Source organism: Pogoniulus pusillus, chromosome 13 (genome assembly GCF_015220805.1).
Source record: "Pogoniulus pusillus isolate bPogPus1 chromosome 13, bPogPus1.pri, whole genome shotgun sequence".
In the NCBI taxonomy this organism is placed as follows: domain Eukaryota; kingdom Metazoa; phylum Chordata; class Aves; order Piciformes; family Lybiidae; genus Pogoniulus; species Pogoniulus pusillus.
In genome coordinates, this window is record NC_087276.1 from 6,317,463 (window position 1) to 6,339,801 (window position 22,339).

Sequence of the window (22,339 nt, forward strand, 5' to 3'; positions counted from 1 at the left end):
ATGCTGTAGCAATTTAATAGAATCATAGAATGGTTTAGGTTGGCAGGGACCTCAAAAGCTCATCCATAGAATCAGGGAATCAACCAGGTTGGAAGAGACCTCCAAGATCATTCAGTCCAACCTAGCACCCAGCCCTATCCAGTCAAACAGACCATGGCACCAAGTGCCCTATTCAGTCTTCTCTTGAACAACTCCAGGGATGGTGACTCCACCACTCCCTGGGCAGCCCATTCCAATGCCAATCACTCTCTCTGGCAACAATTTCCCCCTAAAATCCAGCCTAGACCTCCCCCAGCAAAGCTTGAAACTGTGTCCCCTTGTTCTGTTGCTGGTCGCCTGGCAGAAGAGACCAACCCCACCTGGCTACAGCCTCCCTTCAGGTAGTTGTAGACAGCAATGAGATGTGCCCTGAGCCTCTTCTTCTCCAGGCTGCACACCCCCAGCTCCCTCAGCCTCTCCTCACAGGGCTGTGCTCCAGGCCCCTCACCAGCTTCCTTGCCCTTCTCTGGACACATTCCAGTACCTCAACATCTCTCTTGAATTGAGGAGTCCAGAACTGGACACAGCACTCAAGGTGTGGCCTGACCAGTGCTGAGTACAGGGACAGAATAACCTCCCTTGTGCTGCTGGCCACACTGTTCCTGATCCAGGCCTAGATGCCATCCAGTTCCAACCCCTGCCATAGGCAGGGACACCTCCCATTAGAATAAGTCACTCAGGCCTCATCCAACCAGGAACCAGGCCTTGGACACCTCCAGGGAGGGAGCAGCCACAACCTCTCTGGGCAACCTGTTCCAGTGTTTCACCACCCTCAGTAGAAAGAACCTCTTCCTAACATCTAGTTTGAATCTCCTCTCTGCCAGTTTAAACCCGTTACTCCTTGTCCTGTCATTACAAGACCTTGTAAACAGTCCCACCCCAGCCTTCCTGTAGGCCCCCACTTGATTGAATCACTAGACTCAAGCAGCACAAATACCAAGCAAACAATCTAAACAAGACTCCTCTTTCCCTCTATTTTTTTGACTGGCCAGGATCAATCAGTAAATTGAAAACACTGAATAAAAAGAACCTTCATAAGATTTATAATACAACTGCAAATACTAGCAGAAGAACCTCTCAGCATAGCTAGAACCCAAGACTGCTACATGCACATGCTTCTGTGAAGCTGGAGTAAGAAACTTCACTTTATCCATTGCTTGCACGTTTAAATAAAGCTATAAATGCTATGAAGCAGACCTGCCATTCCATGCATCTGCTTTAGAAGTGGAGCTGCTCTGTTTATTATTCCTGCACACTCATACTTACAGACAGACTTACCATCTGTGAAAACATGGACCAAATGAAGAGGAAAAAGGACTGGAGAAACTGAAAAGTAAGTAACTGTTTTTTAGCTTGCCTCAAGAATAAAAACAAAACCCCACACTCATGGACAAAAGCAGTTAGTGGAAGTTTATTGAATAGAAACAACCACAGGCACTTCTATTTCCTGTCTTTAAACTTCTGTTGGTGAAAACTAAAGCCTTAAATTTTCAAAAGAAGCCAAATTATGAAACTAAATTACACTAAAAGTCTCATTCTTTACAGCAGATTTATCACTATGTTCATAAAATCTCACAGTGGTTTCTGTTCACCTGGATTACTTTGCTTTGAACATACATGTATTTGATAAGAAGGTGGAAACAACAGCATGTGAACAGTAAGGCAAAACTACCAAAGGAGGATATCTAGGAAAAGATCTCTTTATTAGGCTCACTGTTTGCATTAATATTTAATATAGTAGTAGTTTTCCCTTTTAGGAATTAATTATTTACAATTCCAGATTGCTTGGAAAAAAACCCAAACACTTCTATATATTTCCATAAATTAAAGTATTTGCCTATGTAGACAAAGGAGTCTTACTTGAATACTGTTAATTATTTAATCAGATTACATAGATGTATGTGTGTGTACATATATATATATATATAAAAATAGGACCACAAAGCTTTTAGTTTATAGAAATGTAGCCACAAGCACCAGATGCACATTTCTCACATTCTTACTGGAGTTCCACGATCCACTAGAAAGCTGGAAGATTAATGTTCCTCTTCCTTCTAGGTTCCTAGTTCTAGACTTCACTGCCAAACTCCTGCTCGCTGTTTCTGGTTACTAGCATGCTCAAAAAACATGAAGTCCTAAGAAGGAAACAAAAAGCAAGCACACAAACAAAAGTTTACTTCTTAAATGCAGCTCATAGCTCAGAGATCATGCTGTTGCTTTGCGGGCTATTCCAAGCACCTTCCCTTCTGAAACCTCAAACAACCAGAAGATGGGGGCACCTCTCCCCGGCACATCATCACCTGGATTTCTCAAAATAGGACACCCACGGAGAAAGAAAGAGGTGGTGGAAGACCTGCATTTAAATTTTAAATTATCACTAACCAAAACTATGCTTCTTTTACTTGGGGTCCCTGCCCTGGCTTTGTTTGACCTGACTCAGTCCTCTTCATTTTATATCAAATTGGAATTCATCATAATGGTCTCTGGCTTACATATGAACCTGCAGAATCACTCAGCTTGGAAAAGACCCTTGGGATCATCAAGTCTAATCGTTACCCCTACTCTACAAAGTTCACCCCTAAGCCATATCCCCAAGCCCCACATCTAAATGACCTTTAAACATATCCAGGGATGGTGGCTCAACCACCTTCCTGGGCATCCTATTCCAATGCCTGACCACTCTTGCTGAGAAAAACAATTTCCTAATGTCCAGTCTAACTCTACCTTGTTGCAGAGGCCATGTCCTCTTGTTCTATCACTAATTACCTGTGAAAAGAGACCAGCACCAACCTCTCCGTAACGTCCTTTCAGGTAGGTGCAGAGAGTGATGAAGTCTCCCCTTGGCCTCCTTTTCAGACTAAACAGCCCCAGTTCCTTTAGTTGCTCTTCATAAGGTTTATTCTCCAGGCCTTTCACCAGCTTTCTTGCCCTCCTCTGCACTTGCTCCAGTAGCTCAATATCTCTTGTATTGAGGTGCCCAAAACTGGACACAATACTCGAGGTGTGGCCTTACCAGTGTCAAGTATATATTGGGGTCCTGTTTCCTATGTCTGGAGTCCTGGATTGCTCATGCTCACAAACACTGTGCTTCAAGCACATAGTAGCAGAAGACTATGTACAGATAAGGAAAACCTAATTCATGCACAAGGATGTCGTAAGCTGGTGAGAGCTTTCCAGACTCAGTGTGCTTCATATGGCCCTTTCCTCCACCTCCACAGTTTTGCCAGCACAGAAACAGTGTGCTTTTTGAAAGATACCTGACACCAAACTGCACAGGCAAGTGGAAACATAAGGGAGTCACACACTGTTTTCAAAAAGCACCATGGTATTTGACATGACACAGTCATGTGCATCAGAAAAGTGCTCTATCAGGCAAGATGGGTTTTGCCTCCACAGAAGTCCCTTCGTTTGGAAATTACTCCTCTGAGAGTGCTTAACCTAGCTCAGCTCAGTGCTTCACCCGAATAGTCAGGAGGAAATGGTTGCAGCATTCAGCTGTCCAGTTCAACAGCTCAGCAGGCTACTCTGGTTTTGGATAGGTGTCCTGGCTGTTATTGATCTGCACTACTCTGGTCTCACCATCCACACAAACAGACTTTGAGTTTGTAAGCAGTCTTCCCTTTACAGGGTTCCTCAGTCCACACACGAAGCTCTGCTTAAATATAATTAGTACTTCATGTCGTCTAGAATAAGCTTATTATCTGAAACAATTCTCTACTGCCCTCCATTGGAAGTTCACAGCAAGCTGTAACCCACTTCAAGGAGCTGAGTTGCATTTCTAAGCAGCACAACTTGACCATGGAGAGGCCTTCATATGCCAGTATTAGCGAGTGAAAGACTTACGATAAGGAAACAAGCACCGATCATGACAGCTTTCATTTTTACATCGAGGTCTCCTGGGAATGTGATTCCAAAGTTATCTGCATCTGTAAAGGCTTCTTTCACAAACCCTGTCCACTGCTTAGAAATCCTCCCAACAGTAGCAGTCTCATCCACAGACTTCACCTAGTTTAATAAGAAATGAAAAAGAAATAAATTCATAATATTCCCCAGTCTGTTTCATAATAGACCTATTTGAAAGCTTCAGATTGGGTTGTCTGAATTAATGCAGCCACTGAATGCCAATTGTTTGTACCAAAAGGCAACCCTGACTATCAGAAAGTCAGTCTTAAGTAGCACAGACATGAACTTAATTCTGACTGCAGAGTTCAATGCTTTAATGGTGTTGGAAAACAGCTACCACACGCAAGCACGCACGCTCTGCTGGAAGTGTTGTCTTTTAAGTCAATAGAGTGAATTAGATTCACTTGCCACGTATCAGGAACTGCTCAGGTGAAAATCAAACAAATTACACTCCTCTGTTCCAAGCAGACATTAGCCCTTTGTCAACATTACTCTTCACAAAGTTAGATCCAGTTTTCAGGGTCATGTGAAAGACTATTGCCCCAAATAAAACGATACTCCATTTCCTTTAGCAATTATTTGCCATGCAATTTTAAATGTTAAATTCTACTTGCTACTGAATGTGGACACAAATAATCATGCATTAATCTTGATTATTTTTAAGTGAAAGTTGCAACTCTGCAGTCACTCTAATCTATATTTGATAATTATTTACCTGATCAGTGAATCATTATTATGTTATCAAATGAGGGCTTTAATAAATGCCTGGTGTTCTGGAGCACTCCAATTTCCTTTCTTCTTCCTCCCATCTCCCATAGGTTTGAATGGGGAGGAGAAGGCAAGAAAACTGCTTTCCCCCTCCTGCCCTGCAGGCTTGAAGAGGGAACAGCAGGAGGCCTTTCCACACATGTGCTGACCAGTGTGGCAGCCCACACTGGAGTCTGGCTGGGTTTTCACACCCACTATAGAATGGCAAATGGACACTTTGTCTAGAAAAGCATAAATAGAGCAAGGGAGAAGGCACAAGGGGGTTCCTGCCTTGAAAGAGCTCCTGCCTTGAGAGAGCTCCCAACAGGACAGGTTCCTGCTGTGACACAATTCCCGTTTTGGTCAGTCCCTGCTTTTGCACAGCTCCTACCTGTTTACACAGCTCTCGGTTTTACACCATCCCTGCCTTTGGATGGTTGTCCTCACTTTTGCACCATTCTGTGCAAACTTGCAAGCTCAGCAAGTTCTGGGGTCCGTTTGAGAGAGCTGCTAGCGGCACCCGGACCCAGCTACTCTCGGACCACATCACAGCCAATTTGCTGGCTGCTGTTCCAAGCTGGGGAGACCCAAGCAGTCTGCCTCTCCATGGAATCTCTGTCTTGTGGATGCCATGTCCAGAGACATTTCTGAGTTTGGCAGCTTTGCCACTTGCCTTGGGCTTCTGCCATGTGGATCCAGACTACTCCCTATTGCCTGCAGCATCAGAAGGCAGCTGAGCCGCAGAGAAATCCAGCAAGGGATCGCTGCTGAATACCTGTCTCACCTCCATGACTAAAACCTGCTGTTCCCTTAATTCTCTGCTCAACCTGTTTGATAGTGGGGTAAAGCTGTGTCTGTAACTCAGCCTTTTCCATTTCCTGACTTCCCAAATCTCTACATTTGTCCATAACATCCTTTTGAAGAATTCCCAATCAAATTAGAATCTGTGAATAAACCTAAACCAGGTTTGTATGTAGTTTCATAGGATGTTAGGGGTTGGAAGGGACCCAAAGAGATCATTGAGTCCAACCCCCCTGCCACAGCAAGACAATGCTATCTAACACAGATCACAGAGGAACACATCCAGACAGGCCTTGAAAGGCTCCAGAGAAGGAGATTCCACAACCTCCCTGGGGAACTTGTTCCAGTGCTCTGTGACCCTTACAGTAAAGAAGTTCCAACTTGTGTTGAGGCAGAACCTCTTTTGCTGCAACTTACTCCCATTGCTCCTTGTCCTATCCCAGGGAGCAAGTGAGCAGAGCCTGTCCCCCACTCCTGGCAGCCTTCAGATACTTATAAACATTTATCAAATCCCCTCTAAGTCTTCTCTTCTCCAGACTAAACAGCCCCAGGTCTCTCAGCCTCTCTTCATCAGCCATGTCCTCCTGTCCTCTAATCATCCTCGTAGCCCTCCACTGGGCCCTCTCCAGCAGATCCCTCTCCCTCTTCAACTGGGGAGCCCAAAACTGAACACAGTATTCAAGATGAGGTCTCAGCAGGGCAGAGTAGAGGGGGAGGAGAACCTCCCTTGATCTGCTGGACACACTCCTCCTAATAGACCCCAGGATCCCCTTTGCCTTCTTGGCCACAAGGGCACATTACTGTGCCATGGTTAACTTGCTATCCACCAGGACTCCCAGGTCCCTCTCCACAGGACTGCTTTCCAGAAGATCACCCCCCAGCCTGGACTGGTGAGCAGGGTGTTCAGGAAAATAAAATAACTCCATTGTTATAATTCCTGACTCAGCCACATTAATTCCCTGCCTCCACAACAGCTGCTATAGCTGAGGAGAACATTTTTTATTAGGGCCCAGTGTAGTAAATTCAAAAAGATTTTACTGCTACATATTCAATTAAGAAATTTGTGTGCAACCACATGTGTGCTAGCTTGAAGCTAGCTAGAGTGTTTTGGTGAGAAGAATTAGATGATAGGCTGTGAAAAGGAAACAATGGTGATGGCTACTTCACTCATAGGCTTGCTGAGATGTATATGAACAAGACCACAAACATAGATAAGGGAGTCTCTCTTTGGACTTTTTGGGCTGCACTTCTCTCACTAACCTGCCTGACTAATCCTTCTGCTTCCTAACCCCCCCGGCCAACCTTCCAAACTCACCTTTGAACGTAAGACAAAGTCTGGGGTCAGGTAGATGGGTGGGAAGAAGATGGAAAGGTGGTTGGGAGCCCCTCCTGGGGACTCAGGTTTCTGGGAGGGCTGTTGTGTTTCCGTATTACTTTTCAACTTGTATATTTTTGTATATTTCTGTACATGCTGTAAACACCTGCTTGTATATTGTGCTAAGCTGTAAATATAAAGCTTCACTCAACTTTCCAGAGCTGCTGAGTGTAGTCTGGGTGATTTTCTTAAGTGTGTGGGGGGGTGGGTAACACCCAAACCATCACAACAGGGCATCAGTCTCATTGATCACTGAGGAGTGGCTTAAAGATGTCATTTCTGGAAGTCTGTCTGGCTTATCTAGTGTCATCTAGCTAAGTGAACTGAATATACTAGCATTAAAATATCATCATAAATAAATATATATGATAAATAAATACACTAGCAATGAAATACTGTAACAATAAACACACACTGTAACAATCAACAGGCTACTAAAATAACAAATGTATACTGCAGTTGACAGGTAGTAAATCAAGCAACAAACTCCTATCTGAAAGAAGACACAGACAATTTTTAGCATTGCATACCTCAAAATTAATGTCCTCACAACAGCTGCAGACAACACAGGGGCCACCAATTTTCAGTATATCCATTCTTCTCTCATCTTGAATGGTAAACTTTGGCAGGCAGGGATGCCAGTTCTGAACAACATAACCAATTGGTGTTCCTGGGGGTGCCTGAACTTCCAGCTTCACAGGAAAAAGAAAATGTGAAAGTTCATGCTCTGGAGCTCTTGTGAGACACAACCAAACCAAACACAACTGGGCTGCCCAGGGAGGTGGTGGAGGCACCGTCCCTGGGGGTCTTCAAGAAAAGCCTGGCTGAGGCACTTAGTGCCATGGTCTGGTTGACTGGCTAGGGCTGGGTGCTAGGTTGGACTGGCTGATCTTGGAGGTCTCTTCCAACCTGGTTGATTCTATGATTCTTTTTTCTCAGCAATATGGTTTTCCAAAGAATAAAGCTGCATGGGGTTGGGTTTGTTGTTTTCAGAGAACTTAATTCATTCACTGAAAACAGTAAGATGCTCCTAAGGCTGTGGAGCACACAAGACATACCTACAGCAGAAAGATCAAAGTCTAGAGGAAGAAAGGGTGTAAGCATCCTGAAAGCATTCAGTGAACACATCACAGGATGTAGCTACTAGAGATCCCTCAGGAGGAGCTCTGAGTAAACTCAGATTTGAGATTTCAGAAGTTGCATTACCTCTTAATATTAAAAAAAACCCTCATCATTTCATATCATAAAATCATCGAAGGAAATAGGTTGGAAGGGACCTCCAAGATCATCATCCTCATCATTTCATATCGTAGAATCATAGAATTAACCAGGTTGGAAGAGACCTCCAAGATCATCCAGTCCAACCTAGCAGCCAGCCCTAGCCAGTCAACTAGACCATGGCACTAAGTGCCTCATCCAACCTTTTTTTGAACACCTCCAGGGACAGAGACTCCACCACCTCCCTGGGCAGCCCATTCCAATGCCAATCACTCTCTCTGCCAACAACTTCCTCCTAACATCCAGCCTAGACCTCTCCCAGCACAACTTGAGACTGTGTCCCCTTCTTCTGTTGCTGCTTGCCTGGGAGAATATGTGAAATTTCATTAAAGCTTTCACTGCAGGTAGTATTTTATTACTAAGACCACTTCGTTTATGAAAGCCACTACCCAACTCTCACACCGCAAATCCATCTTCAGCACAGATTTTGACACTAGCCATTGAGTTCCCTGACATGCTGTTGAAGCAAAATTTTCACCACCATGATCAGACATGGCTACAGTGAACCTAAGTGTTGCACCACTCCAGATCTCCAGATCAAGGTGACCATATGCAAAAATGCCATAGAGTCATAGAATCAACCAGGTTGGAAGAGACCTCCAAGATCATCCAGTCCAACCTAGCACCCAGCCCTATCCAGTCAACTAGACCATGGCACCGAGTGCCTCATCCAGTCTTTCCTTGAAGACCTCAAAGGATGGTGCCTCCACCACCTCCCTGGGCAGCCCATTCCAATGGGAAATCACTCTCTCTGTGAAGAGACGTGTTTCCCAACAACTGACAATAAAAACCTTCACCTTATTTCCTGATTCAAGACAACCCCATCTTAAAGATGGACAGGCAGAACATGTCCCATGAGATGGAAGATAATGAGAGGAAGCAACTCACCTCCTGCAAACAGCAGGGAAAGCAGCATGACGAACAGCGCAAGGGTCTCTGCAGCGTAATCACCTCGTGGCCCAGGTTGTCTATAATCCGGAGGGTGAAAGGTCGTGATGGCCCACAGCAATTCCTGGTACAGCAGTCATTGTCCTCTGCTGCAAAGTACACCCTTTGCCCCAGCGAGTTCTTGAGTTCATATTTGTTGTTTGTTTCAAAGCCACTCAAAACTTAAAAACAGGAACGGAACTGTTACATTTCTGGGGTGCGTGCGGTCAGAAAAGTCACCATCTAAAGATACCCTTTGAGAAGGCAGCCCTCACTCAGAGTCTGTCAGAGGCAGCTACTGGCGAAGGGAAGCAGTGATGAAGGACCCTTTAGCAGAGCATCCTAACAGAAAAGTTCAGAAAGGAGAAGCCACCATGAACATAGCAATGTGGAAAGAGCATGGAGATGTCATAGAATCAGAGAATCATAGCATGAGCCAGGTTGGAAGAGACCTCCAAGATCATCCAGTCCAACCTAGCACCCAGCCCTAGCCAGTCAACTAGACCATGGCACTAAGTGCCTCATCCAGTCCCTTCTCAAACACCTCCAGGGACAGTGACTCCACCACCTCCCTGGGCAGCCCATTCCAATGCCAATCACTCTCTCTGTGAAGAACTTCCTCCCAACATCCAGCCTGTACCTCCTCTGGCACAACCCGAGACCGTGTCCCCTCGTTCCACCGCTGCCCGCCTGGGAGAAGAGACCAACCCCCACCTGTCCATCAGTCTCCTCCCACCAGAAACAAGGTGAATGAATAACATGGAAAATGGGTGACTTAACTAGAACTACCTACCAAGGTTATTCAGTCACACTGGTATGTATCTAAGACACAGAACCTGCTTAAAATCTCCTGCCCTCCTGGGTTTTTCCTTCCCCTCCTCCATAATTCTGTGGAACTTAAGAGGCAGGAAAGAGGAAAGTGGCAATCCACCTTAAATACACAGTGTTGAAGATAGTCTAAATTTTACTATCCTTGGGATTATTAGATTGAAACGTTTCTCTGCTGTAAATGTTTTTTCACTTACTCTCAAGAAGTTCAATTTGCTGATGAATTAATATCTGGTCAATCTGTTCATGGTTGAAAAATTAAACAGAATAAAAAGTTACTAATAGAATAAAAGAACAGTAACTAAGAGAAATTTAGTAACTAAGAGAAATGTGTTTTGTTTCATTTGAAAATGCAAGGTTATAGATCAATACATTGTTTAGAGTGATAATTTACTGGTGGAATTAACTCATGTTCCCCCCTATCCTCTGTCAGTTAGCAGAACAGTGCTTCAGAGCACAAGAGCAATGGTAGAAGTTGTACCCAAGCTGGCTTGCTTACAGGGCTAACGTGTCTGTGCTCTTTTTGGGACTCAGGGTCATTCAGTTACAGAGCCTGGCTGAGCCTCCAGCACCACATATCCCACATCATCAGTGCAAAGGAAAGCTGGGACTTGAAAAATTTTAGAGCAGAGCTCAGCTACTGTTTAGTGCTGAGTAAAGTCAGGAAAATTCAGCCTCTCCACACTAGTGATTTTTTAGATACAGAATCACAGAATCAACCAGGTTGGAAGAGACCTTCAAGACCATCCAGTTCTTTTTATTTCAAAGCAAAAGAAGCTGGCAATGATACTTCATTGCTTAGCCTTGGTATCTGCTGCCAATGAGGAGCTGAACTGTACTTTTACAGTACAAGGACATGTTCTGTAATGTGTAAACACTTCTTATTTTGCTGTTAGCATTCTCTACATTGTGGAGTCTGACTAGCATCTCTCCTAGCAACATTATGAAGAGGTGTCAAGAAAGCAGCATGTAGAAAATGAAGCACCTCTAAGGCACTACAGTTGCCTATACTATATACATTTGTTATATGCACCTTGCTAAATCATATTACAGCTCACAAACAGTGCCTTCAGAAACAGGGAGGATGCCTGATAGCCTTGTGACTCCAGCTGTTTAGCATCTCGTTTATTAGGAGAGTACTCCATGAAGTACTGCAGCCAGTAGGCATCTCCACACTCAAACATGCATCAATCACACGAGAAAGGGCATCATTTAGCAACCCAAAAGCAGCAACCCACATGGCTGTAACATAGCTGGATGCTTTCTTAGCTTTTTCATAAATTCAGGTGGCTTCTCAGGTGAATACTTGTTACTGAGGAAGGAGGAAAGGTGCAGGTACCTGTGTGAGATATTCCAGTCCAGGAGGGCAGTTGGGAATAGAAGGAGGAATGGGCATCCAGACTGTTCTCTCCATCATCATGGGCTGATTCTGGACGGGTGGAACAGCAAATCCAGCTGGGGCTCCCATGCCTGTACCTGGAACACCTGGTGTGGTAGAACACATGCAGTTGTGAAACTTGGATGTTGGAAAAGAACTGTCCCATGGAATTAGACTTTCTACTTATGTGAAAGGAAATATACCTTTAGCAAAGCTCATCTACAATTTTCAGACCTGATGAGTATGATCTAAAAACTGCACTTTCCCATTTGTTTGATGGATTCCCTCAAAACTCAGCAAGTCCACAGCTCCTTTATGGAAGAGGTGCACAGTACAGGAGTAAAGACTTTCACATTTTGTGAATTCCAAGTAAGTCTTCTCCACTTAGCACTCAATAGGAAACACAAGCTTTTGTGAAGCACTTCATAGAATCATAGAATCAACCAGGTTGGAAGAGACCTCCAAGAGTTTCCAGTCCAACCTAGCACCCAGCCCTATCCAGTCATCAGGGTCTAAGCACTCAATACCTCACCAGACGGCACATGCAGCACTGCTTGGTGCTCACAACCCGTCCCACATCCCCGAGCTGTGCACAGAGCCCTGCTTTGCTTGCAGTAGCCATAGCCTTTACTACACAGACGCTGTACAGCCTTGTAGCTGAAGCTCCTGTTGAAAGTTATCAAAGAAGAATTATGGTTTTTTCCCTCATTTAACACTGTCCTGGTGTGACAGTTTGGGAGTTACCTGCCCCACTCTTATGAAATCACCCAGACTAGACTCAGCTGGCTACAGTCTCAAATTGTGCCAGGGAAAGTATAGGCTGGATGTTAGGAGGAAGTTCTTCACAGAGAGAGTGACTGGCATTGGAATGGGCTGCCCAGGGAGGTGGTGGAGTCACCATCCCTGAAGGTGTTCAAGAAAAGCCTGACTGAGGCACTTAGTGCCATGGTCTGGTTGACTGGATAGGGCTGGGTGCTAGGTTGGACTGGATGATCTTCGAGGTATCTTCCAACCTGCTTGATTCTATGATTCTGTGAAGTTAAGGAATGAAGCTTTATATTTACAGCTCAGCACAATATACAAGCAGATGTTTACAATATATCACAAATATGTACAGCTATAGACAGAAATATACAAGTTAAAAGTAATACACAAACACAACAACTCTCCCAGAAATCAGAGTCCCTGGGAGGGGCTCCCAACCACCCTTCCACCTTCTTTCCACCCCTCTACCTTATCCCAGACTTTGCCTTACGTGCAAGGTGAGGTTGGAGGACCAATAAGGGGGGGGTTAGAAAGCAGAAGGATTAGTTACACAGAAACAGCTCAGGGAGAAGGCACAGGCTCTGACAGAGAGACACACACACACACTGACTCTCTCACTCCGTCTCATCTGTTTTGTGTTCTTGTTTTTATGCATCTCAGCAAGCCTATGAGTGAAGTAGCCATCACCATTGTTTCCTTTTCACAGCCTATAATCTAATTTTTCTCATTAAAATATTCCAATTAGCCTCAAACTAGCACACCTGGTAGACAGACAGGCTTTCCATCTGATGCAGAAGAACTTTATATATTACTCAAAAGCATGCACAAAGCAGAAGCCACAACAAGTATTTCTATAAGGCTGGACAAAGACAGATTGTTCAAGAGATGCCAAGCTGCAGACTTATCTTTACCCCAAATCAGCTCAGCAGCTGTTTCACATTATATTACAAAGAATGGACTGTACCACGTGAAAGCCACACTGGTTATCAGCAGGACAGTGCCTCAGCTGATGTAAACAGCTGTGGCTCAAAACTCATGGGTGGCAGGTCCACTCACCTGAGAGAAAGATCCACCCTTACAGAACACAAAGTAATTGTTATGCCTGAGCAAAAGCATTGCAGACAAGTTTGCTATCTGCTGCCATCCTGTGTATGTGCACATACAGCTGTTCAAAAGGAGAAATGCTCCCCTGACCTCCACCACACAGGTAGCACATGCCCATTCCCACAAGGTGCACAAGCTTTAACTTAGGAAGAGCATGAGACCAACCTTTTTGCCTTTTACCTATAACCTATTACTTAAGCCTCGTTGCTTGATATTGCTCTTTGTGATCTGATTCTCCTGAGAGCAATCAGTTGCCAGAATGTGAGAAGGGGGGCTAGAAGAAGGCTGGAGAGAGACTGCTTATGAAGGGCTGCAGCAATAGGATGAAGGACAGTGGTGTGCAATTAGAGAAGAGTAGCTTTAGACTGCATGTTAGGAAAAAGTTCTTTACAATGAGGGTGGCAGAGCACTGAAAAAGATTGCCCAAAGAGGTGGTCGAGGCTCCATCCCTGGAGATATTCAAGGTGAGGCTGGAAAGGGCTCTGGGAAACTTGGGCACGTTCCCGCTTACTGCAGTGGGGCTGCACTACATGACTGTGCTGAGAGTGGATCCCTGCCCCACTAAAGTAAATTCACTAAAACTCAGAATTTTGGAAAGTTGGAGAAAAAAAATGAAACTGTATTTTTGCACAGTTTAAACTTAATGTAATAGTATAAGAAGAATAAACTACTACAGAAATATAATAACCTCAAGGAAGATGGGGAAGGGGTCAAGCAGCAGCAAAGCAGAAGCAGCAAGGGGGAAGACACAAGTTGTGCTTTCAGACATAAGCTTTTGATGCTCCAATGAAATTATATTAACTTATCCATTGTTGCCATTTTATGGCCTATCCCTGAAATGCTCACCTCTCCACTCAGAGCCTCAAAATACTCTTTCACTTCTAAGTTTCTCCACTTCAATTCTTTTTTATGTCTAAGCTAGAAATCTAGCTCAAACAGCCACAATGACCTTGAGAGGTCAGTTCCAACTGAGGTGATTCTATCATTCTATTCTACGAGAAGCTGTTTAGGAGTGCTGCATTTTGAATGTGGAGCAGCAAATGAGATAGAAGATGAGAAAAGCAGATGAGTGAAAGTGTAAGGTATCATCATGTCCAAAGCAGAAAATGGGAATAAAATACATGAACCAGTGGAACTGCAAGGGGAAAACAATTCTTCCCTTTATTTCTCCCTAGAAATCCAGAATCATAGAATCATAGAATCAACCAGGTCGGAAGAGACCTCCAAGATCATCCAGTCCAACCTAGCACCCAGCCCTAGCCAGTCAACTAGACCATGGCACCAAGTGCCTCATCCAGGCTTTGCTTGAACACCTCCAGGGACGGTGACTCCACCACCTCCCTGGGCAGCTCATTCCAATGGCAAATCACTCTCTCTGGGAAGAACTTCCTCCTAACATCCAGCCTAGACCTACCCTGGCACAACTTGAGACTGTGTCCCCTTGCTGGTTGCCTGGAAGAAGAGGCCACCCCCACCTGGCTACAATGTCCCTTCAGGTAGTTGTAGACAGTAGTAAGATCACCCCTGAGCCTTCTCTTCTCCAGGCTGCACACCCCGAGCTCCCTCAGCCTCTCCTCATAGGATTTATGTTCCAGGCCCCTCACCAGCTTTGTTGCCCTTGTCTGGACATGCTCCAGCACCTCAACATCTCTCTTGAATTGAGGGGATCTCTCTTGAATTGAGGGACCCAGAACTGGACTCAGTACTCAAGGTGTGGCCTGAGCAGTGCTGAGTACAGGGGAAGAACAACCTCCCCCCCAATAAAGTGGGAAACTGAAACAGCATGTGATTATCAGCAATTATTTTCCACACATTCATTGTTTTGCATAACAAAGTCTCCATTGTGACCATAGAAACATCCAACATACTTAATTTTGCCACTGCCTGGCACATGCTAACATCTAACACCAAGAAGAAAACAAGATGACTTTCCAGCAAAACAGAAACTCGATGGAATTAACAGCACAAAACATGCAACGTCCTGTTTCTCATGCTTATTTCCTAAGGATACAGCAGCTCTGTAGCCAAGCAACCTACCTTGGTAAGCCCCAGGTGCATGCTGTGGGTAGCCATAGGGCACTTCATTTCCTGAGGCAAAGGCAGTATTTGAAAATCCATATGCTGGAGCAGGTTTATAGTCTGGAAGAATGGAATATACCTGAGTATTGTCTGTTTCCTTCTACCATAGGGTGAAAGATCCACAATATTGCTTCCCTTTTCAGAGAAGACATACAAGGAAGTTAAACAGCTGTTTGCTATATAGCAGAAAGTGTACAATAGTATTTTATTTATTAAAAAATATTAATATTAAATATATTAAACATATTCATATTAAAAATATGAAACAGTGTAACTTAAAGGACTTTTGATCCTTAAAGTGCAGATAAAAGGCAGGTATTGCACACAATGTCATGAAGATGTCACAGAATAGAGAGTCATTTGGTTTGCAAGGAACCTCTTGGGATCACCTGCTTGAGCAGGCTTGCTTCATTCTCTGTCTGGACCTGAGGTGCCTTTGTTCATTTACGTTTAGCAGACTTTAATCCCAATCCAGGTGTGATGGTTTGGGTGTTCCCTGCCTCCCCACACTTTAGGAATCACCCAGACTAGATTGAGCCAGCTCTGGAAATTGAATGAAGCTTATATGTACAGCTAGCACAATAGACAAGCAGAGATTTACAGTATAGACAGTTATAGACAGAAATAAGGCAAAAGGTAATACAGAAACACAACAGCCCTCCCAGAAACCTGAGTGCCCAGGAGGGGCTCTCAACCACCCCTGCACCTTCCCTCTACCCCAGTCCCAAGGAAGAATGGAGGTTGAGCCAGGAGGGTTAGGAAGCAAAGTGGATTATCTAAAGAAACTGAGGGTAAGGTTAGAATAGAGACACAGCTCCAAGCTTGCCAGCAGCAGAAGTGAGACTGGCTAGTCTAAGTTTTGCTTTTTGTTCTTATACATCTCAGCAAGCCTATGAGGGAAGCACACATTACCCTTGTTTTCCTTTCACAGCCTGTAATCTAGTCCTTCTCACCAAAACATTCTAGCTACCTTCACACTAGCACACCAGCAAGCTGCCTTCCTAGAGAAAAAAGAGTGGGAATGAGCCAGCTCCAAAAGTTTTTCTCCAAGTCTTTTCAAGTTAGGACTACAGTAATGCTTCTCCAGCAGACTTGGATAGTTATGGAGTAAAAAACATTTCCCAAATTCAGTTTGCAAGCAGAAATAACTTGAACTTTAAATTTAGATTTAAACCACTGCTACATATGTCATAAAATTAGAAGGTAAACCATTAATTAAGCTTGCTTGAAGACCTGAAAATGGCCCATGTTATCTTTGATACTGACAGAAGATGACATTTTGTTTGTATTTTACTCACCTTGCATTGCCACAGATCTGCTTATTATTGTTCTGGAAAAGAAACATTTTTATGTCATTTTATATATATATATATATACATAATTTCATCAGAGTCCTTCAGAATGTTCTAATATTGAGAAAGATATCTGCCTAAGTCATATGGGACAGCTTAATTACAAACACAAGCTAAAATGACTAAATAACAGCTCTCACCTAGGCTATGTCTGCACTGCAAAGTAAGTCTGAATTATCTATGCCTGAATTCATGCTTTGAGTATCATAAAATCACTCCCAACTCAGAGGAAAGCAGCAGGACACGCAGACACTTCATTACAATGCAGGACTCCACTGTGCAGTCATTCAGAAACATGATTACAGAATCATAGAATCATGGAGTCAACCAGGTTGGAAGAGACTTCCAAGATCAGCCAATCCAACCTAGCACCCAGCCCTATCCAGTCAACCAGACCATGGCACTAAGTGCCTCAGCCAGGCTTTTCTTCAACACCTCCAGGGACGGTGACTCCACCACCTCCCTGGGCAGCCCATTCCAATGCCAATCACTCTCTCTGCCAACAACTTCCTCCTAACACCCAGCCTAGACCTCCCACAGCACAGCTTGAGACTGTGTCCCCTTGTTCTGTTGCTGCTTGCCTGGCAGAAGAGCCCAACCCCACCTGGCTACAGCCTCCCTTCTGGTAGTTGTAGACAGCAATGAGGTCTGCCCTGAGCCTCCTCTTCTGCAGGCTGCACACCCCCAGCTCCCTCAGCCTCTCCTCACAGGGCTGTGCTCCAGGCCCCTCACCAGCTTCATTGCCCTTCTCTGGACACATTCCAGTATCTCAACATCTCTCTTGGACTGAGGAGCCCAGAACTGGACACAGCACTCAAGGTGTGGCCTGACCAGTTCTGAGTCCAAGGGCAGAATAACCTCCCTTGTCCTACTGGCCACACTGTTACTGATCCAGGCCAGGATGCCATTGGCTCTCTTGGCCACCTGGGCACACTGCTGGCTCATCTCCAGCTACTATCTACCAACGCTCCCAGGCCCATCTCTGCCTGGCTGCTCTCAGCCAGTCTGTCCCCAGCCTGTAGTGCTGCTTGGGGTTGTGGTGGCCAAAGTGTAGAACCCTGCACTTGGCCTTGTTAAATCTCATCCCGTTGGCCTCTGCCCACCCATCCAGCCTGTCCAGGTCCCTCTGCAGGGCTCTCTTACCCTCCAACAGCTCCACACCTGCTCCTAGCTTGGTGTCATCTGCAAACTTACTGCTGCTGGACTCAATCCCCTCGCCCAGAAATTTCCCATTTATAGCACTAAAAGCTTTAAAACTAACAACAAACCTAGTTACTCTTTTAAAACAATTCAAGTTAAACTTGCAATATATTTCGTGTGCTATGGTTCTTCAAACTAGTCCAGTGGAATAAAGAGGGTCACTCAATGCTAGAAATGGAACTGAAAGTGAAAGCAGTTGCTTCCCGTTTTTCACTCCCAGAGTAAAAGCCGATGTCACAAGACGATGCTTAACAGCTCTGGGATAACAACAGCATCTAGATCACTTCACAACTCGTACATGACATCCTCTTCAGTTAAAAATAATTACATACCTAGTGTAAAGATAAGCACATATTCAAACTACAGAATTAAAACTCAGTGGTGAGTTTAACATGATATTAAAACATATTGCCAAAACAACCAACTTGTAGGAATAGCATAAAAGTTAAAGATGAGTAACACCCCCAACCCCCCACTCCTTTTTTTTTGTAAGTTAGAAAAAGGTCATTTTAAAACTGGCAGAGAGGAGATTTAAACTAGATACTAGCAAAGGGTTCTTTACAGTGAGGATGATGAGATGCTGGAACAGGTTGCTCAGGGAGGTTGTGGTTGCTCCCTCCCTGACCAGGCTGGATGAGGTCTTTAGCAACCTGTTCTAGTGGAAGGTGTCCCTGCCTATGGCAGGGAGTTGGAACTGGATGATCCTTGAGGTCCCTTCCAACCTAAACCAGTCTATGATTCTATATTGTGAGATGCTTCCACTACCTGAATTTCAGCAAAATGCCAAGAATTACAACTGAACTGTTTGTTAAAGGGACAGTAGAGACAGAATCACAGGACTGATTTAAAAGAAAGGCTTTACAGTAGCCCAAAATATTTTTGTTTCTCCCTACAGTCACACATATACACCTCTGTGCAATCTAGGACTTAAAAAACGTTGATATGCCCTAGAAAAGCGACAGAGATTTTACAAAGTTCAACTCCCATTTTGTGAGACATGTTCATAGAACCAACCAGGTTGGAAGAGGCCTCCAAGATCAGCCAGTCCAACCTAGCACCCAGCCCTAGCCAATCAACCAGATCATGGCACTAAGTGCCTCATCCAGGCTTTTCTTGAATGAGAACACAGTTAAGATTACTTCCCTTACAAAAATTCTCTTTTCTTCCACTGTTGTTTTCTAATCTAGACTCCTTCTATCACCTCCAATTCAGTCACCAAGACTACATTGGCCATGCCCTGAATAATTTATAAAGATTGTGAAAGAACATTAAATTCTGAAATACCCAAAGGACTGAGGAACAAAAACTGACTTTGGCAACTTTTATATTTCACAATACACTACTCAGCTATGCTGTTACACATGGGGAAATTCTCACCTGGTGAAACTTTAGCCAAGAAACAGCAGTAATGGGCAGACCAGTCACTCAGAATTGTGTGGGTTCAAGCTTCCTGAAATACACAAAACAATGATTTGAGATGCACTTTTTCATTTCAGTTTAATGAAAGGAGGTGTTACATGCTGCTGGGTGTTACCAGTTCCAGTCATGTTTTAAAAACTTATTTACAGGGGAAAGTAAAAGTATTTGCATTTAGCTCCCACAAACACAAACAAGGGAATACCTCCTTAATTCTGTGACATTTTAACTACCACTACAAATAAACAAAACAAAGCAAAGCAAACCTTTAGGAAGTAAAACCAAACCATTACTGAATTAATTTTAGTTCAGCAAAAACAGTAGCTGCATGAATCCCCTTGTGCTATGCTGGACACAAGACACGGCCTGAATTCACACAGTAAATCATTAGTAACTTGTATTGGAGACAGTAAGTTGGCCACAGTGTTCCTGAAGAAGCAGCCATGTCTCTTTGCAGACACCACACAACATTTTACAACCCTCCCTGAGCAATCTGATCTAAATTTGAAGTTTTATCTGACTTCAAGAAGAGGAATGGATCAAGTGATCCCCAGAGGTTACTGCTTCCACTTCAAATTATGCTACCACTTTAAAGGTCCTTCGTATTATATTATCTGTTAATGTATTTGCTGATCAAATGCCCCCCACAACATTGCAGCTGCAGTGCAGGAGGACAAGGGGAGTTTGAGGACCAGGCTCTAGCTCCAAGCACCACACTCCTCACTGGGGCTATTTTAGGCTGGAGCTATTTTAGGCTAGGGCTGTGCAACACAACCTGTGTCAGGAAAAGCCACTGAGTTCAGGTTCACACAAGAGAAAGCAGAAGCAATTTTTGTAGTAAGAACAAAGCCCTGTGGCCTCAAATTGGAGATGATTGATGCAAAGCACCAGTCTGGTAACAAATGACACTTATGAAATACAGCCTTTGGAAGGTCTTGGTTCCATGTGCTGAGTGGGAAAGGCAGAGGCTGCCTGCCTACCCTACACACAGGCAATGGCCTCTCCTAAAAACACAACCTGAACCCCAAGGTGGGGCTTCCAGCTTGAGCCATTGCAACACAGAGAGGAAATGGAAGTGGAACACACAAATACACATACTAAAAAAAAACCCCACAATGAGTCTTTCAACCACCAAAAGGAAGTGTTCAGCTGCAGGTTAGTAAGCTGACAGCAGAACCCTACAACTCATTTGCTGTACCACTCTTAAAAGTGATGTGAATATGAGTAAGAATTCATATCAAGAAGTCTCATTCTTCACACCCTTTCCCTTTATGTTGTACTATCTGGAAGCCCTACTGTCAGCCTTCCTCCTCATCCATAGGAGTTTGCAGACTTCCTACCTTTGCTCTCAGAAATAGTAATCAATTGCTATGATAGCTTAAGCCCTTTCACCAGCACACTGATCCAGTTCCTCATTTTCTCTTGACTTTCTTAAATCATTATGAAATGGGTAAAATGCAAGCAAACTCAGAAGCATGCAAGTGCTCAAGGTCCATGTTTTTTTTTTCCCTTCCAGGAGTTTTGAACCCAGGCACTTCAGGACAGCCAAAAACTTTTGGAAAGAAAATTGAGGAATTAATGGTTCTGAAGGAAGTCAGTACGAAACTGCTCTAGTTCAGGGAACAGAGAAGAACTAACACCTTTAAATAGTTCCACTTTAAGAACAGCAGAACACCCATATTTCTGTTCAGCCATTTTCAGGACTTAACTACCTGGCTGCATCTCCCTTACAATGATGACTGTCAGTAGATAAGCTTGGAAATGATTTAGAGTTGTCTTAATTAACTACAGAGCTCCTGGTTTTACTAATTTTTAGACCCCCACCTCCCTACCTCCCCCCAAAAAAATCACATAAACCCCCCAAGAAACAAGAAACAAACCACAAGACTGCAATCTTAGCTTGACCATCACTTTCTCTTCCTACCCAGCTCACTATAATGCTACCAAGAATGCACCCACATAAGCCCTCAAGCTGAAGCATGAGGCATCGTGCCATGCAAACACCAAGCTATGCCCTTTGCAAGGTGTCTGAGTCACACAGCCCCAATGGCTGTGTAGCACACATCAGTTCACCCCAGCTAGCTTTGGGACACTTCCTTTTCGGCATCACATTGCATAAGCCTACTCAGCCACTGGATTTTAACTTGATGCATGCGGTGGCCCCTCACAGCCCTGAAATTTTGCATCCCAACGCCTGAGAAGCCAAAAGACCGTAGTTACTCCGTGGTTTCGGGGTACCAGGATCACTGAGCCGAGGCCACATCTCATCTCTACTGCAGCCTGCTTCAGCGCTGGCTGGGGGTCAGGGCCACCGCAGCCCGAGCCTTGCCTGCTGCTGTCGGCTTTCTCGAGCAGCGCTTCCCGAGGTCAGCCTCAGCAGAAAGATCTTTCCTTGAACGAGTCCTGGCAAGCAGGGCGCCGTTTTCTCGCGTAATGCTCAACCGCAACCCTTCTAACCACCGAGTCCTTTTCACAGTGCTAATCACGAAACGCCTCCGTGTGGAAAGAGCAGAAAGCGCCTGAAAGGCGCAGAACTGACACACGGCAAAGACACTTATGTTCGCAGCGCAAAAATATACCCGTTCCCAAAGCCGAGGGGCCGCTCCGCCGCGTCCAGCACCGACCCCGCTCTCAGCCACGCCGCCGCTGCCGGCTCCGCTCCCCTCCGCCCCGCTTCAGCGCCCGGCCCCGCCCCGGCCCGCTCCTTCCGAGCAGCGGGAGCAGCGAGGCGGGACCTGCCCGGAGCCAGCCGCGCTGGGCGGGCCGGGTCGCGTCCCGAGGAAGGGCCGCGGTGGGAAACGAAAGCAGTTCCTTGCTTTGTGAAAGCAGCCTTCCTCGAAGGTTCTGGTAGCCGGATCTGGCGCCCTTCTGCCTGGAAGGACTGTGCCCCGCCTGCGTCGGCGTGCTCGCTCGTTTAACTGCTTCCTTTTGCCGCGGCACTGGCGCTGGAACAGAGGCTCAGGCGCTTGCCTAACGCCCAGTGATGCCATATTTCTAGACAGTAGTGACGTTTCCCTGCTGGTTGTACTGCAGCGCTTTAGCTGGCGGCCAGACTGCTTTAAATGCCGCTGTTAAAATTGCGGGCAATAGAACTGCCGTCTCAAAACAAGTCTCTATTTTCACTCTGATGGATTGTCAGCTACATCT

General features: G+C 44.9%; 1 protein-coding gene across 1 annotated transcript; it reads right to left on the reverse strand.

Annotated features, from left to right (window-relative positions):
• Positions 1–1,428: 1,428 nt before the first annotated feature.
• On the reverse strand, positions 1,429–22,056 carry PLSCR1 (phospholipid scramblase 1). The gene is made up of 10 exons (XM_064152833.1): positions 21,772–22,056; positions 19,154–19,226; positions 16,523–16,554; positions 15,183–15,284; positions 11,238–11,383; positions 10,096–10,138; positions 9,032–9,252; positions 7,396–7,557; positions 3,883–4,044; positions 1,429–2,174 (listed from the first exon to the last, which is right to left on the reverse strand). The coding sequence occupies exons 3-10, from the start codon at positions 16,527–16,529 to the stop codon at positions 2,115–2,117; spliced, it is 903 nt and encodes a 300-aa protein (XP_064008903.1). The 5' UTR covers positions 16,530–16,554; positions 19,154–19,226; positions 21,772–22,056; the 3' UTR covers positions 1,429–2,114.
• Between the last annotated feature and the right edge of the window lie 283 nt (positions 22,057–22,339).

What these genes read in the sequence shown, in the direction of transcription:
- PLSCR1 (XM_064152833.1), bottom strand. An exon ending in TGCACCTGGGGCTTACCAAG is followed by an intron (nt 11,384 to 15,182) that starts GTAGGTTGCTTG and finishes CTACCACACCAG; the next exon opens with GTGTTCCAGGTACAGGCATG. An exon ending in GTGAGGACATTAATTTTGAG is followed by an intron (nt 4,045 to 7,395) that starts GTATGCAATGCT and finishes TTATTAAACTAG; the next exon opens with GTGAAGTCTGTGGATGAGAC.